Source organism: Mauremys reevesii, linkage group 3, assembly GCF_016161935.1.
Source record: "Mauremys reevesii isolate NIE-2019 linkage group 3, ASM1616193v1, whole genome shotgun sequence".
In the NCBI taxonomy this organism is placed as follows: Eukaryota; Metazoa; Chordata; order Testudines; family Geoemydidae; genus Mauremys; species Mauremys reevesii.
This window is the reverse complement of record NC_052625.1, coordinates 102567314-102583468: the sequence shown is the minus strand read 5'-3', so window position 1 is coordinate 102583468 and position 16155 is coordinate 102567314. Positions and strand designations below refer to the sequence as shown.

General features: G+C 40.5%; 1 protein-coding gene across 6 annotated transcripts in view; it reads left to right on the top strand.

Moving 5' to 3' along the window:
- Positions 1-16155, top strand: part of UTRN (utrophin) — a 576172-nt gene that overhangs the window by 440277 nt on the left and 119740 nt on the right. For 5 of the 6 annotated variants that reach the window (XM_039528635.1, XM_039528634.1, XM_039528636.1 and 2 more), the window contains 3 exons: positions 354-500; positions 1895-1973; positions 5904-5964. In XM_039528635.1, coding sequence (XP_039384569.1) covers positions 354-500; positions 1895-1973; positions 5904-5964 — 287 coding nt within the window. Of the gene's footprint in view, positions 1-353; positions 501-1894; positions 1974-5903; positions 5965-6478; positions 6606-16155 lie in introns of those variants that run through there. The other variant, XM_039528638.1, reaches the window with a different exon arrangement.

The following is a 16155-nucleotide window of genomic DNA, read 5'->3' as shown; positions in this document are numbered from 1 at the left end:
CCTGTGCAGAATGACCACACAAGCCCTATATACCCTGGAAAACTTATTTAAGGCCTATTTTGATAGTTTAAGTGGGATGTAAGTAGGCTTTATATGGGCCCTGTGTACAGGAGTGGATTTAAAGTCAAATAATACAACAGGGTAGAATCCTTTACAGTCAGACTATATTTAAGTAAATAGGCTTTCCTCCATAGAGAATGCTAATTACCTCCTTTGTACGCTCTTGTTTAGCATATCTATACTGCCATGTCAGTGTCAACCAAACGTAACTGTTTTTTATATGGTATGCAAGCTTTCATTCTGTTCTGTAAGATGGTGGTCAAGCCAAGTGTGTGTCTTCTTTTTCCTATCAGGCTTTCAGAGAAGAGATTGCACCAATCAACTTGAAAGTTAAAACAGTGAATGATTTATCTAGTCAGCTGTCTCCACTTGACCTTCATCCATCTTTAAAGATGTCTCGCCAGCTGGATGACCTTAATATGCGCTGGAAACTTTTACAGGTATGCCCTCCTCCTTTCCCTGAATGGGGAAGTGCTTCAGCAGTACTCTTCTTTTTCTCTTACAAAGTAAATTACTATTTTTCCCTTATTGCTCTCTTGACTCTGTTACCATAGTGGCAAAAAGCAATGAAAGGAACTGTCTTTCCTTCACTGTCTTGACTGATAGCCTCCCTTTTCTGCTCTCTCAGCAGTTCACTCACTCAAGGGACTGCGTTAATCTTTACAGACTAGATCTTATTTTCGTTTCACCTGTGTGATAGCAATATTTGTACCAATTTGTAAGCACTGAAATAACTCCATAAATCATAGTTATTGAAACTTTTGTAAGTTTGAACATATGTTTCTGCTGTGTGGCCACCCGTACAAAAGTTGATTTTTTTTTAAATGTCCAATTTCCATAGGGAATTTTTCATGAATAATGTGAATACCAATAGGTCTGGGACCATGGGAAGGTTTAGGAGAAGAAAACATGCTTGAGGGGTCTGGAGTGGATTCATATGGCTTATATTTGACTAGTGCTTCAGTGGTCTAGGACTGATAAAGCAGAACCTGTGTATCTATTTAGGTGATTTACGGTTTCATGCCGAATTAAATAATGAGGATTCTTCATTTATTTATCAGTTTACCAATCTTTTCATTTCTGCCCCCCACCCCCCACTATCTTTTATGGTATATATTTTTTTGTCAATCCACTTCTATTAATTTTGATTTCCCCAAATCTCAGACTCTCTCTCCTGTCACACACAGAAGGAATTGGGGAAATCAAAATGTTGTGAAAGAGGGGAAAAAATATGTCTCCTTTACCTTTGTTGCTGGGAACCTGCAGAGTTTGGATGTAAGCTGTTGGGCTACTAGGCTCAGAACAAGCTGGGAGGCAAAGTTATTAACATTTCTGAAGCATCCCTCTTTGTCTCTCAAAATGTAATTTGGTGTTGGAATGATTTTCTGCCTTAAAGAGAATTAGCTAAGCAGCCAAGCCCCTGCTGCACGTGCTTAGTGCAGTTTAATTAGTAAACCAGAAGGAAGTCTGGCCATCCTGTCAGCTCCAGAATGGTCCCATCTTGTAAAGGCAGCTGTAAGATTGATATGATCAAAGTGAGGCCTGCTGACTACAGACAGTTGGACAAGAGAAATGGGGAGAAATAAAACAGACATTTCAATGGACAGCTTTAGTCACCATGAAACTTCGGTTGTTCATTATTGATCTGCATTGCTTACACAAGCGCAACGTTACCTTGAACTGAAAAAGAAAAACAGTGGGTGTAATGAACTGAGAGTAAATAAATGTAAAAGATACACAAAAATTGTTTGGAATTGAATGCAAACCAATGTTTTTATTGTGACTCCTGCTTTACAAAATAAAAAAGAAACCTTGTTATTTTGTTTGTGTATAGGTATCTGTAGAGGATCGCCTTAAACTGCTACAGGAAGCACACCAGGATTTTGGCCCTGAATCTCAACATTTTCTCTCCAGTAAGTGCTAGTAATAATTGATAAATTTGAGACAGTAGCCTTCTCTCCAGTCACCTCTCACATGATGATACCCTTAACTGACCTGTAACATCAGGAAGTGTCTCTTCCTTGTAGTTAACTACATCATTCTTTCAGCTGGGTTGATTCCCTCTTCCTCCTCAGGGAGGGATAGCTCAGGGGTTCGAGCATTGGCTTGCTAAACCCAGGGTTGTGAGTTCAATCCCTGAGGGGGCCATTTAGGGAACTGGACTAAAAATCTGGGGATTGGTCCTGCTTTGAGCAGCGGGTTGGACTAGATGACCTCCTGAGGTCCCTTCCAACCCTAATATTCTATGATTCTTCATTTCACTTCATCTCTCTCTATAGTATTCCATCCTCATGGATCACCTATCTGATCACTCATTCTTTGTTTGCAGGTTTTGCTGCTTTTCTGCACCAAGCATCGTTTTTTTAATATATATATATTAAATCATGATATATATATATATAGAGAGAGAGAGAGAGAGAGAGTGTGTGTGTGTGTGTCACACATGTCAGTTCTTGTCCTTTTGTCCTCTGATATCTGTCGTCTTTTCATTCAAATTATCTTTACCTCTGGCCTTGCTACCAAATTGATACAAGACAAGAGCTGGTCAAACTTCTTTTTAAAAAAAACCCATACTAATCAAAAGTTTCATTGTACGACCTGCTCTGTGTTTTCAGAATTTCAAATGAGAGGAAAAGTCCAACAAAATTTCCTTCTTTGGAGAGACAATTTTATTTATTTATTGCCATGTACTGAGTTTTTAGAAATTTTGATCTGGAACCTCCAAGTATTTGAGATTTTCAGATCCATGGCCGACATTTGACCCATTATTGAAACATAATGGAACTGTGGAATAAAGATCCATGTTCAGTTTCTGAATCTTTCTCTCACCCACCAGCACCCCCCAAAGTTCAAGTATGTTCATATACACGGTGTTAATTCAGGCCTGTCTCTAGTTTTTAGATGAACACTGCAATAATAATCATAGCTCTTTGTCATGTATTCTCCTCAGGTGCTTTGAGATGGGTGGATAGTGTCATATGAATGACTTAACTCCTATATTCCACTTTTGATTCCATAGATCTCAATGTATTGTATGCATAATGCTCGGAGCATCTTGCCAGCTGACAAACCAAATACCCTAAAATAATTTCAAAAGCCCTACATACCTATTGTCCCCTTTTCAGGAAATGTAACAGCGATATTCTCATTTCAAACCCACAATTATGTTCAAAATAAAGAGCCTGGTGAAAGAGGTGCAGCGTCATACATTTAATTAAAAAATACAGGTCATACATAGGACAGTTTTTTAGAGCAATTCCTCCAAAATGGAACCTATTTGCAGACCAGCTGGAACCTCTGAGTCCTGCCAGTTACTTCAACAGTGACCTTGAGAACTGAGCCACTTAATGCCCTTTTTGCACAAATACGTAAATAAAATGCATCAATAGTATCGGGGAATGCCTGGGAAACTTGAGGGCTCTGTTTAGTCTTAGAATTAGTACAGCTGAAGAAGCATCCTCATGCTGCCTTACCAGCATCCCTCAGCTTTGTTCTTGAGGAACGTCCCTTACGGGGGGATTGGCAGTCAATCCTGGAACACTAGTCACTCCTGTTCTACAAAGAACAACCGGAGACAGAGGACAACTTGAAGCAATGTCAATCGATTGCCACAACCCATGCTCCAACTCTTCCCTGATCTATTTCTGTTATCCCACCAACATTTTATTAGCAGGAAGACAGCTGCAATCTAATTGCATCCTTTCTCAACTTGGAAACCTTGGGCTCCTTACAGCTTACCCTCATGTTGGCAAAGTTTATCCATCCCTAATGTAGATGGGTACAAAATAATCCAACCTCAGAATATTTTATAATCCATAATTCCCCTAAAAAAAACCCCATGCTACTGTCTCAAAGCTTTCAGAAATACTAGCTTGATTTTTTGCTCATTTTAATTTATTTTACATGTCCACAGTTCCACAACTCTGCAGTTCATCTTTTGTATTCTTACGAGAAGAGATTAGTGTCAATCAGTTGTTATCTTCATATGCTCTGTCTCTCAGCCTGCTGTACTCTTCAACCAAAGCCTTCAGCCACCCTCTTCAATGCCTCCCTCAACTGCATCCAACCTTTTATTAATATCTGCAGTATTCGTACTGGGTGCCAGAATCAATAATTAGTCTGTTCATCTTCCACCCATAAATAATGATTTTTGAAAAAAGAATTTCATCTTTGCACAGGTTCATGCAGCACAGAAAATGGACAATGTTTTTTACTGAGTATGGTTCTAAATAAGTACAGTATCACTTGATCCACAGGAATTAGAGATAAATCTATTATGTTATCAAGACTATCTGCTTGCAAGTGCAGAATATCTGCAATCACTCATAACTAATAAGTCAAATCTGAGCAAAACTCAGAGGGAGCTAATCTTCTCAGTTAGTTAACATCATTCAAATAATAGTACCACAGAAACCAATGGCAATGACTAACACTATTAGGAAATGAAGGTCTGAAAGCAGCATATTTCTAAAGTTGTCTGCTATCTTGGCCCATCTGTGTGATTTCAGTCTTTCTCTCCTCCACAGTACAAATCTCTAAAATACAAGCCCTACTATTCTCTTTGTTTAAAATTATGGGAAAATAAAATGATTGTTTGGTCATGGAACTTTTTTTCTTACAAATTAGCAACACTTATTAAAATATGGATACCTTTTTTTCTCCTTGAAGGGTGGCACAAAATTTTTGCTTCATTCTTTCAATACCAGATAAAAATGTAGACCTTTTTCATAAATTCATATATTTTTCCACAAAGTACTACACAGTTAATCTGTTGTTTAGTAAATTAATTTATTAACTCTGTACAATGTGAACAGCATTTTCATCCCACTTGCCTAGATGTTTAAATATGGCATTTGATGCCTAACTTTCTGGATCTAACGTTGGCTTGTGTGTTGAATATAAATTTGTCTCATGGTGCTGCTTAATTATTCCTGCTTATTCTTTCAAGAACAAATATCATTTGCTTCCACAGTGAATATGATGAAGTGAATTTCCTATACAGTAGAAACTGTTTAACCAAACACCAATTTGGTTATGTCCTCTGGGGAGGTATAAAGCATGTGGCCTGGGAAAGGTATAGAATATGTATACAGGGATGCCCAGCATGTGGCCACTTCAAAGATAATCTGTCAGATATCCTCTTCACTCTTCATCTAAAGATTTCTGGTGTCTCCCGAGATTTTTAGATTAAACAGAGTTATACTGTCTTGTAAGTTTTGCATCTCTTATGTGTGGATGTGTTATAGGGCAACCTGACTTTACAGATTATCTCTTTTGCTGTCAGATTTACATAAATTTTGCACATATTACTATCTCCAGGAGCATGGGAATGGGGTCTAATGTTCTGTGTATTTCACAGAATATTAATCAATATTAATTTGGATTGCAAATAGGAGCTGAGGAAAATAACTAATAATAGTGTAGTTATTATTTTTATTTTTCATTATATTGTAATGTATTGATTATGGTAGTGGAGGCCCATATTGCCAAAGCTTAAATTGCTTGTATTTTCTGGAACCCATTGCTAGAGATAGGAAAAAGTTTTTAAATACCCCCTTAGCCTGCCTCTGAGTGGATGGCTTACTAAGCTACAATTTATTATCCTTCTTTGAAATGGAATTACCATATTTGTTTATTTTATTTCTTGCTTGGCATCAAATAGATGGATAACACCACCCTGATATATTACCATGGTTTTCTCCAGCTGAATTACTGAAAGCCTGACTGGAAAATTAGAGCTGTTTCCACTGAATTTATTATAAGTGGGTTTAATTGTAAAAAGGAATCTTGTTTTTAAGATAGGTGCTGTCTAATCACCATCTCCTGTGTTTTTCCCCCCGCAGCTTCAGTTCAGCTTCCATGGCAGAGATCTGTTTCACATAACAAAGTGCCCTATTACATCAAGTAAGTTGGCCTTGATTCTCATTGAGTTGCACTAAAGAAAGCGAAGGGTTTTCTGAGCTAAGCCTGATACATACCTAATGTTACAATATTAGTAGAAATGTTACCAGCATACTCACTGCTTAGTCTATCATGCTGTATGTGCTATATATTTTTTCTACAATATGAGCACTCGTTTACAAATATATACAAATCATCCAGCATAGATGCTCTGATTCAGCAAGGTTATTTAAGCACATGAGTAGTGCCATTGAAGCCAATAGGGCTACTTATGTGCTTAAAGTTAGGCACATATTTAAGAACCTTGTTCATTCAAAGCCTAACCCACAGAGAAAAAAAGGGGAGGGGGGGAGGGAACAGATTGTTTTTCTGTTATAGCCTGAATACATGGTATATCAACTCTCAATCATTTAATGACAAAGTCCATAGTTGAGAAGCATTTTTGTAGTGACTAATTTTTACAAAGAAAAAGTAAATGATTTACAGCTGAAAATCTGTTGTTTTTCTTTTTGTTCAGAGCTCCTGTATGCATAGCCATCTGGCTGATCCTTCTGCTTTTCCTGTTCTCCTGATTTTTTTCTTTGCTTTTGAAATACCGACCTGGCATAAAATTAATCATTTGCTGAATAAATTGTAAATAATGGAAATAGTTCTTCGTGGAGACATTCAGTGTGTTCTAATGGAAAAAATCATCCACAATCATTAACTGTATCAGTTTTCTTATATAATTATGTTTATATACCTGTACTTTCTCCCTTATGTTAGAAGGACAAAGATCACGGCTCTATCAGGAAACCAGCAGCTGTTTGCAAAAGGGATAAATGCTATTTTGGAATATCCAATGCACAGTCATTTTAAACCAAACCTGTATTTGTTTGTTTTAGTTCTGAGGAGGGAAAGTCCATTTTAAATGTTGTCAGCATCTGTTTGGAAGGGCCATATTACTCTTCAGTGTAGCGCATCTATGAGTGAGCATCGTAGGTAATCCCGAACTAGTGCCATCAAAACCTTTATGCTATAGTACATGACACTGTCATTTATCTGTAGCGCTCATGTTCAGTGTCTCATTAAAAACTACTTTAGAAATATTGGGGGTTCTAAATATGAAGTTAATGATACTATTTCTTGTCTCTGTGCCTGTGTTTGCCCAGCCGTTCCTACTCTTCCTTAGCATAGGCGATTCCTTCCTTCGTGCCCAGGATGGGGGAGAGGAGCAGAGGTGAGAAGGAGGGGACTGAAAAAAACATAGTCTATAGCTCTTCTCCCTTCCTGCAGTGCTTCAAAAGGCCACCCTGCTTCAGGCAGCTGCAACCATGTCTGCAGTGGTGGGTGTACAGGGAAGTTAAATGCTTGAGGAAGTGAGTTTGGCTGCTACTGTCCTTGCTCACTCTTGCTCACACTGACTCATCCTCCGATGGCTGGAGCCTTTGGGGGTAAAGAGGTATTAGTACTGATAGAGGTTCTGCCAAGCTACGCATATTTGTGGGGGGTGGGGATTCACTTCTTCCCCCCCCCCCCAGCACCTCCCAAATTGCCTCTCTCATTCTGGGTGTGTTTGCTCCCTTCTTCACTGCTTTGTATCCTTGGGTAGGAGGGGGAGAAGTCACTGGTGCATCTTCTTCCAACCTACAATTAATGCCTGAATTTGTGGCGCTTGATCCTCTGCGACACCAGCAGCTATGAGAGCCCTGTAGAGGCTCCTTGTACGTCACAGCTACATCATCTGGGCTGTTTTGTAAGCCTCATCCCCTTCTTTTGACAGAAAGGAGCACTGTGGGGCTCACTCTCAATCATGATAGCAACATCATGGGTCCCCCCCTCACAAAAATTAACATAATGTCCCTATGGCTGCTCCACATCAGGATGTCTGCAAACTCATGCCCCCTTAATTGGAGATTTTCATTACCAGTTCTGCAGGTCCGTGCCTGCACCCTCGACCCCATTGTGTTCTGGGGCAAAGGTATACCTGTTGCCTCTCCAGTTCCTTCTCAACACGTCTGCAGCTTGTGACAGAGCATGGTGGTGTCTGTTAGCTAACTACACAGCTTGCTACCTCTCTCCCTTAATCTTTTCTTTTCTTTTTTTGTTATTTAGTACACTATGCATTTTGGGGGTTCCCCCTCTCCTTCTGTTGCCTTATTTGGACCTTTGGGGAGGACCTTGATCCATGGCCTCAGGTATGGGTCATGGTCACCACCCAGGTTTCAAATCCTGCCAGACCTGCCATTAGTCTTCCCCTCACAGTTAAGAACATTCAGGTTGCCTCCACAGCCTGGAAAAGTCACACATCCCCTCCAAATGTAAGATCTGCTCATTTATTAAAAGCAGATCTAAGCAACTGAGGGGAAACAGGCTAAATTTCCTGTTTCTGGAACACTCCCTGAGACCTGCAGGATCAAGTCACACACCTGTACCTTGGATCCAGTTGATCTGAGAGCCTTGGCAACAGTCTTTGCTGTGACAGTAAGCAAAGACCCTGAGGGCCCTTCAGAGCCATCTAGACCCTCAAAAGAGAAAAGACCCTTTTCTCCAGAATGGGTCTCAGGAGACTGCATGTCCCATAGGGATAGCAAGTTCCCATCCCCTCCAAAACTGAGACCATGGCACTAGCTTAGAAGACCATGGTGCATACTAAGAAGCCATTAGGTAAAGAACCTAGAGTGGCACTGGCATCAGATTCAGAGCCTCCAAAACAGAGGCCAGGCCAAAATCATTGTCAGTGCCGTCTTCTGTAACCAGATATGAAGGGCACACCAATCGCACTCCAGTACCATCTCCAGTAACACCCAACATACTGAGTTTCCCTACTTGTAGTCTCCCATACATTCCAGGCTCTTATTCCATTAGGACCTTTGAATCCTGGAAAAAGCCTGAATCATGATTACTGAGGGACTACAGAGGAGCAAGAGTCAGTTGAGGAAGAAAGACAACACATCCAGCCTGCTCACTGAATGAAGCAGGCCTCTCACATGAAAGCTTATATTATAGTTAATGTATAATAATGCATACATACCGAGGGGTGAGAGCAGCAAGATACCGTTGCATTAGCAACATGATCTTTGCCATTTCCTGCCTTTGAGTGCATCGCTTTGCAATTTTAATGCACTTTTTTGATTGCCAAAGAGAAACAATTTAAACATATGTAGCATATATATTGCAAAAGTAGGCTATACGTTATTTGAGACTGGGCCAACTATGTAGATCCTTGCTTAAGAAATTGAGAGGAGTATTGAGTCTTTCCGATCATATCTTGTTAATAACCTTGGTGGAAAACAACATAAAAAGAGAATAAAATTTTCAGAGCTGGCCAAAGAGAAGAGTTTGCTAATGAGATTTAGCTGAAATACATAAAACACGTGATTTTAGATAATAAAGCAGAGGAATTTTTTTTAAATTCAACAAGGATGCTCGCAAAGCAGGCAAAACAGTTACTCTAATCTGGCAGCCCCACAGATCTGTGGACATAATTGGAGTTGTGAATGTGTCCAGTCAGGATTTTTAGACAGTGCACTAGCATCATTCAATAATCATTAAGACAGCATTATAAAAGGGGAAAATGGTCAAGTGTGGGCAATGAGTGGAAGAGTCTTTTGATGGCCCCACTAGCTTTTATTCATCATTTGTCTATTTTTATAAAGGTTGGTTTTAATAAACAAGGCCAAAGCAATTGAAGTAGAAAATTCACCTGCTGCCTCCACAAGAAGGCTTTTGCAGAGCTTTTTCTATACTATCAGCTTGATGCAAACTGCCTTGATATTTATGCCTTGAAAGAAAAGTAGAACAATCTGATATTTAATCGGCAGATTTTATTTATTTTTTAAAAGCAAGCTGAAGAATGCTAAATATTTATAGCTTCACAATCTGCCAGGCCAGCTTTCCTTGGCAGTTGCCTTATTTTCTTGTTGCATACTGTCTCCAAACTTCACACTTGCCAGTAGCAGGTAAGGGAAGTACTGAGTTATGGAAAATAGAGCCAAAAAAAGTCAGAAAAAAGCTGATTCTTAATTGTGTCTTTTGGGGCAATATCAGGCTGAGGCATTTTATCCAGATTTAAATGTATATATTTTTGTAAACTATGTCTATTCCCTACCTTCAGACCTAGTTAGGAGAAGAGAGGAAAAAATAATGCCATAATTGAAAAGGTATTTAAGTGAACAATTAGTGTGCTTTGACAGTACAATTCAAGAGAGAAATCATACATCTGCAATATTTACCCTTTATACAAAGAACCAGTTATTGGACAGTTGTACAGATTAGCTTGTCACTTAATTTTCGTAAGGATTTTTCTGGATTCAACATAAGAACGGCCATACTGGGTCAGACCAAAGGTCCATCTAGCCCAGTATCCTGTCTTCCAACAGTCGCCAATGCCAGGTGCCCCAAAGGGAATGAACAGAGCAGGTAATCATCTAGTGATCCATCCCCTGTTGCCCTTTCCCAGCTTCTGGCAAACAGGCTAGGGGCACCATCCCTGCCCATCTTGGCTAATAGCCATTGATAGACCTAGCCTCCATGAATATATCTAGTTCTTTTTTTAACCCTGTTATAGACTTGACCTTCATAACATCCTCTGTCAAAGAGTTCCACAGGTTGACACTGCATTGGGTGAAGAAATATTTCCTTTTGTTTGTTTTAAACCTGCTGCCTATTAATTTCGTTTGGTGACCCCCAGTTCATGTGTTATGAGGAGTAAAAAAATAACACTTCCTTGTTTACATTCTCCACATCAATCATGATTTTATAGACCTCTACCATATTCCCCCTTAGTCGTCTCTTTTTGAAGCTGAAAAGTCCCAATCTTATTAATCTCTCCTCATATGGAAGCCGTTCCATACTCCTAATCATTTTTGTTGCCCTTTTCTGAACCTATTCCAATATCTCTTTTTTGAGAAGGGGTGACCACATCTGCATGCAGTATGCAAGATGTGGGCATACCATGGATTTATATAGAGGCAATATGATATTTTCTGTGTTTCTTAATGATTCCCAACATTCTGTTAGCTTTTTTGAATGCCGCTGCACATTCAATGGATGTTTTCAGAGAACTATCCACAGCAATGCCAAGATCTCTTTCTTGATTGGTAACAGCTAATTTAGACCCCATCATTTTATGTGTATAGTTGGGATTATGTTTTCCAATATGCATTACTTTGCATTTATCAACATTAAATTTCATCTGCCATTTTGTTGCCCAGTCACCAAGTTTTGAGAGATCCTTTTGAAGCTATTTACAGTCTGCTGTGGTCTTAACTATCTTGAGTAGTTTTGTATCATCTGCAATTTTTGCCATCTCACTGTTTACCCCTTTATCCAGATCATTTATGAATATGTTCAATAGTACTGGTCCCAGTACAGACCCCTGAGGGTCACCACTATTTACCTCTCTCCATTTTGAAAACTGACCATTTATTCTTACCCATTGTTTCCTATCTTTTAACCAGTTGTCAGTCCATGAGAGGACCTTCCCTCTTATCCCATGACAGCTTACTTTGCTTAAGAGCCTTTGGTGAGGAACCTTGTGAAAGGCTTTCTGAAAATCTAAGTACACTATATCCACTGGATCTGCCTTGTCCACATGCTTGTTGACTCCCTCAAAGAATTCTGGTAGATTGATGAGGCATGATTTCCCTTTACAAAACCCATGTTGATTCTTCCCCCAACAACTCATGTCCATCTATATGTCTGACAATTCTGTTCTTTACTATAGTTTCAACCAATTTGCCAGGTACTGAAGTCAGGCTTTCCGGCCTGTAATTGCCGGGATCACCTCTAGACCCCTTTTTAAAAATTGGCATTACATTAGCTATCTGCCAGTCATTTGGTACAGAAGCTGATTTATATGATAGGTTACAAACCACAGTTAGTATTTCTGCAATTTAACATTTGAGTTCCTTCAGAATTCTTTTGGGTGACTTATTACTGTTTAATTTATCAGTTTGTTCTAAAACTTCCTCTAATGACACCTCAATCTGGTACAGTTCCTCAGATTTTTCACCTAAAAAGAATGCTCAGGTTTGGGAATTTTCCTCACGTCCTTAGCCGTGAAGACTGATGCAAGGAATTCATTTAGTTTCTCCGCAATGGCCTTATCATCCTTGAGTGCTCCTTTAGCATCTCGATCATCGAGTCACCCCACTGGTTGTTGAGCAGGCTTCTTGTTTCTGATGTACTTTAAGCATCTTTTGCTATTACTTTTTGAGTCTTTGGCAAGCTATTCTTTACATTTTTTTTTTTTGGCCTTCCTAATTGTGTTTTTACACTTGTGAGAATTTATGCTCCTTTCTATTTTCCTCACTAGGATTTAATTTCCTCTTTTTAAAGGATGCCTTTTTGCCTCTCACTGCTTCTTTTACTTTGTTGTTTAGCCATGGTGGCTCTTTTTTGGTTCTCTTGCTATGTTTGTTAATTGGGGGTATACATTTAAGTTGAGCCTCTATTATGGTGTCTTTAAAAAGCTTCCATGCAGCTTTCAGGGATTTCACTTTTGGCACTGTACCTTTTAATTTCTGCTTAACTTCCTGATTTTGGTGTAGTTCTCCTTTTCTGAAATTAAATGCTACTGTGTTGGGCCGCTGTGGTGTTTTCCCTGCCACAGGGATGTTAAATTTAATTATATTATGGTCCCTATTACCAAGCGATCCAGCTATATTCACCTCTTGGACCAGATTGTGTGCTCCACTTAGGACTAAATCAAGAATTGCCTCTCCTCTTGTAGGTTCCAGGACTAGCTGCTCCAAGAAGCAGTCATTTACGGCAGTGGTCCCCAATCTTGTGGAGGACCGTTGTTATGCTCATACAAAGCACATGGGATCTTTATAGAGGAAGGTAAATACACAGCACTTATTGAGAATACAACAGTTAGCATATGCCACACACACTCTCTCTCTCTCTCATATGCCAGTGCTGTTCATAGTTACCAGTCTGTTGTAGCTCAAGTCAATCTAATGGCCAGTTAGATTGAGCCTGAGTGTGGAGCTGGGCTCTTCTCGGTCGTGATCCGATGCTCCTGGAGTGTGGCAAGACGAACCCAACATCCCATTACCAAGCACCCTGGTTCTTATAGATTTTTTTTTTTTGTGTGTGTGTGTTGAAGTCTATGGATTTTGCTGTGTCAGTTTGTGAATTGGTGTAAACATTCCATACACCTCCGCGAGGTCATCCTGTCCTTTGTTTGATTTAGTTAATTGTCCTCAGGGGTGCCAGCCTTTACCTCAGGGTCATCAATCTGCCCTTCATTATGGATGCGCGTTGATGATTCTTTGATGTCCTTTAAGTCTCTTTATTTTTTCTTCCTTGACTCTGGCTATAACAATGGCCTTCACACCTTATCTTTTCCTGATGCATACATCCTCATTCACACAAACAGATTGAGACTACAAACAGTAGTATTTTATATCGAGCAGAAAGGCATTGAAATTAAACCTTGCCTTCAATGTTTCTCTAATCTACTTAACATAGACACAATAGAGAATCCTGTCTCTTACTTGCTAAACCTTAAAACAAAGAAATGTATACATAACTAGAGTGCCTACTTTGTAATATATATAGGAAACCATAGTAGACATTATAACACATCCTAAAACAAAAGGTGACCATAATCAGTCAGAAGTATTGTTCTGGTCTGTCATTCCTTTCTGCTATTCAAAAAGGGGTGCCTAGCAGGATGAAATAAAATCATACGTTAATTCTTATAGTACATTATAAAATCCAGCTCCTACACCGTGGCAGCGGACGAGCATCCGCCGAAATGCCGCCGACAAGCAACATCATCTAGAGGCATTGCCACCGAAAATCTGTGGCATTTCGGCGGTGATGCTTCCGGATGACACAGCTTGTTGGCGGCATTTTGGTGGATGCTCGTCTGCTGGCCAGTATACAGACGCACTTAGACACCCCGGCAGGTGCTGCAGCGCCCGCGGGCACCGCATTCAGGACCGCTGATTTAAAGTGTCAAGAAACTTTCTTTGCATCCCATCCTGAGGTGACATGTACTCATTCAATATGGGGATAGTTGAAGTACCGCATTATTATTGAGTTTTTTTATTTTTATAGCCTCTATAATCTCCCTGAGCATTTCACAGTCACTATCTCCATCATGGTCAGGTGGCCGGTAATATATCCCTACTGTTATATTCATACTTTTCGAGCATGGAATTACTGTCCAATGAGATTGGTACAGTTTGGTTCATTTAAGATTTTTATTTCATTTGATTCTACACTTTCTTTCACGTATAGTGCCACTCCCCCACCAATATGACCTGTTCTGGTCTTCCAATATATTTTGTACCCTGGCATTACTGTGTCCCACCGATTATCCTCATTCCACCAAGCTTCTGTGATGCTTAGTATATGAATATTCTTATTTAATATGAGGCACTCTAGTTCACCCTTCACTTGCTCCGGGGGCCCCGGAAAACTCTCGCGGGGCCCCGGAAAACTCTTGCAGGGCCCAGGCCCCCAGAGCTTCTTCCGCTCCGGGTCTTCGGCGGCACTTCGGTGGCGGGGGGTCCTTCTGCCCCGGGACCCGCTGCCAAAGTGCCGGGTCTTCGGTGGCGGGGGGCCCCTGCCGTGGGTCCCGGAGTGGAAGGACCCCCCGCTGCCGAATTACCTCCGAAGCGGGGGCCCCCCGCCGCCGAAGACCCCAGGTCCCCTGAATCCTCTGGGAGGCCCTGTCTAGCCCCCCCTTACACTCTCCAAACTCCTTTGCAAAACTCCCTTTTAGCTGCTTCTGTTCGCAGGCTCCTCTGGTTTCTTAGGCCAAGGTCTGGTCTTTAAATGAAGTGTAAACCTGGAGGTGATCTAAGGCATAACTTAAGCTGAAAAAGAAGCAGGGCTGCCCTGAAGTCTAGTCAGTGATATCTTTCAGCATCCCACATCTTCCAAGAATAGTTATATTTAAGATTAATGGTCTCAAGGAGATATCCTAAGGCATGCTGCATCTGCCATTTTTACAGTTGGGGTTTTATGTAGAGAGGTGAGGCTTAATAAACTGGATATTCTTTTGTCTGAATTGAGGGATAAAAATGAACCGGAAAAAGAGGAGAATAAGAGCATCCATGAATTGCCACCTCCTGGTGTCCCCTGGTGGCCTTCGGACTGTAAGTCCTGTAAGTGTCTCCTTGCCTCAGTTTCCCCCGCAAAGGGCTTCTTAAATATATACTACACATCCTTTTGGGGTGCCATTCATAACTCCCCTTTTTGGGGTCTGGTTTTATTCATAGACTATGTTTTGGGACGCTGAGTTTTATTTTCTATCTCTTTACCCTCTTATTGGGTCACTCCCAGGCCTTTCTTGCCTATAGTCTCATTTTCCATTCCCAAGGTCTTCTGCGGGAGCCTACTCACTCCCAGCAGCCTATGTCCAATTTTCTCTGGTCTGATCTCCCTAAACCAGACCCTCTCCACTGCAGTGACCTGCTGCTCCTTTATAGAGGAATCACCTGATCTCTCTCAGGTGTGCCTCTTCAGTTATCAGGGTTGTCTGGCCCCAGGCATTCAGCCCTTAAGAGCAAGTCACCCTCTTACAAAGCGTAAGATACGATGTTTGACATCTGTCAGAGGTATTCAGAGAGTGAGAATGTGCTAGGTGAGTTGCAGATAATCTCATCTTTGAATTGGGATACTGCAGAGGTACACCTGTTAGGACGATGATTTTTTGAAAATGTACTACATCCTCACCAGTTTTATAACACAAACAAGGGAAGTGTCTTTCACAAATTAGGAAACTCTCTCTCAGAAGATGGGAAGGTGTGTTTTAGCCTTCAATGGATCTGTAAGTAAGGATAGTGTCAAAATGATTTAAAACGTCTGTATTTTGAGATCAGTAGCATTTGTTCTGTCTCCTGCCTGATGCCCATGGTAACAGGCTTTTACGTGCCCAGACAGGAATGTCTCAAAGAAAAAGAGGGTTCTATTGCAGGCTAGTTTCCCCCTACCTGTTTTCTAATTTTGATGTGCATTCTGGTTCTGATGTCATATAGTTACTCAAGTAATGTGCCTAAGAGAGGTTTGCACAAAACCCTTTTGGCCCCCTGTTACTTGAGCAAGTGGGTAACCAGCGGAGTACTTTGAAGGGGAGCGAAAGTTCTGTTTCCTTGGAAGTGAGATTCATTCTCTAGAGCCCAGATTTATGAAGCTGTTTATGCGTCTATGCTCTCCACACAGTGAAAATATTTGGTTGAATTGAACATACAT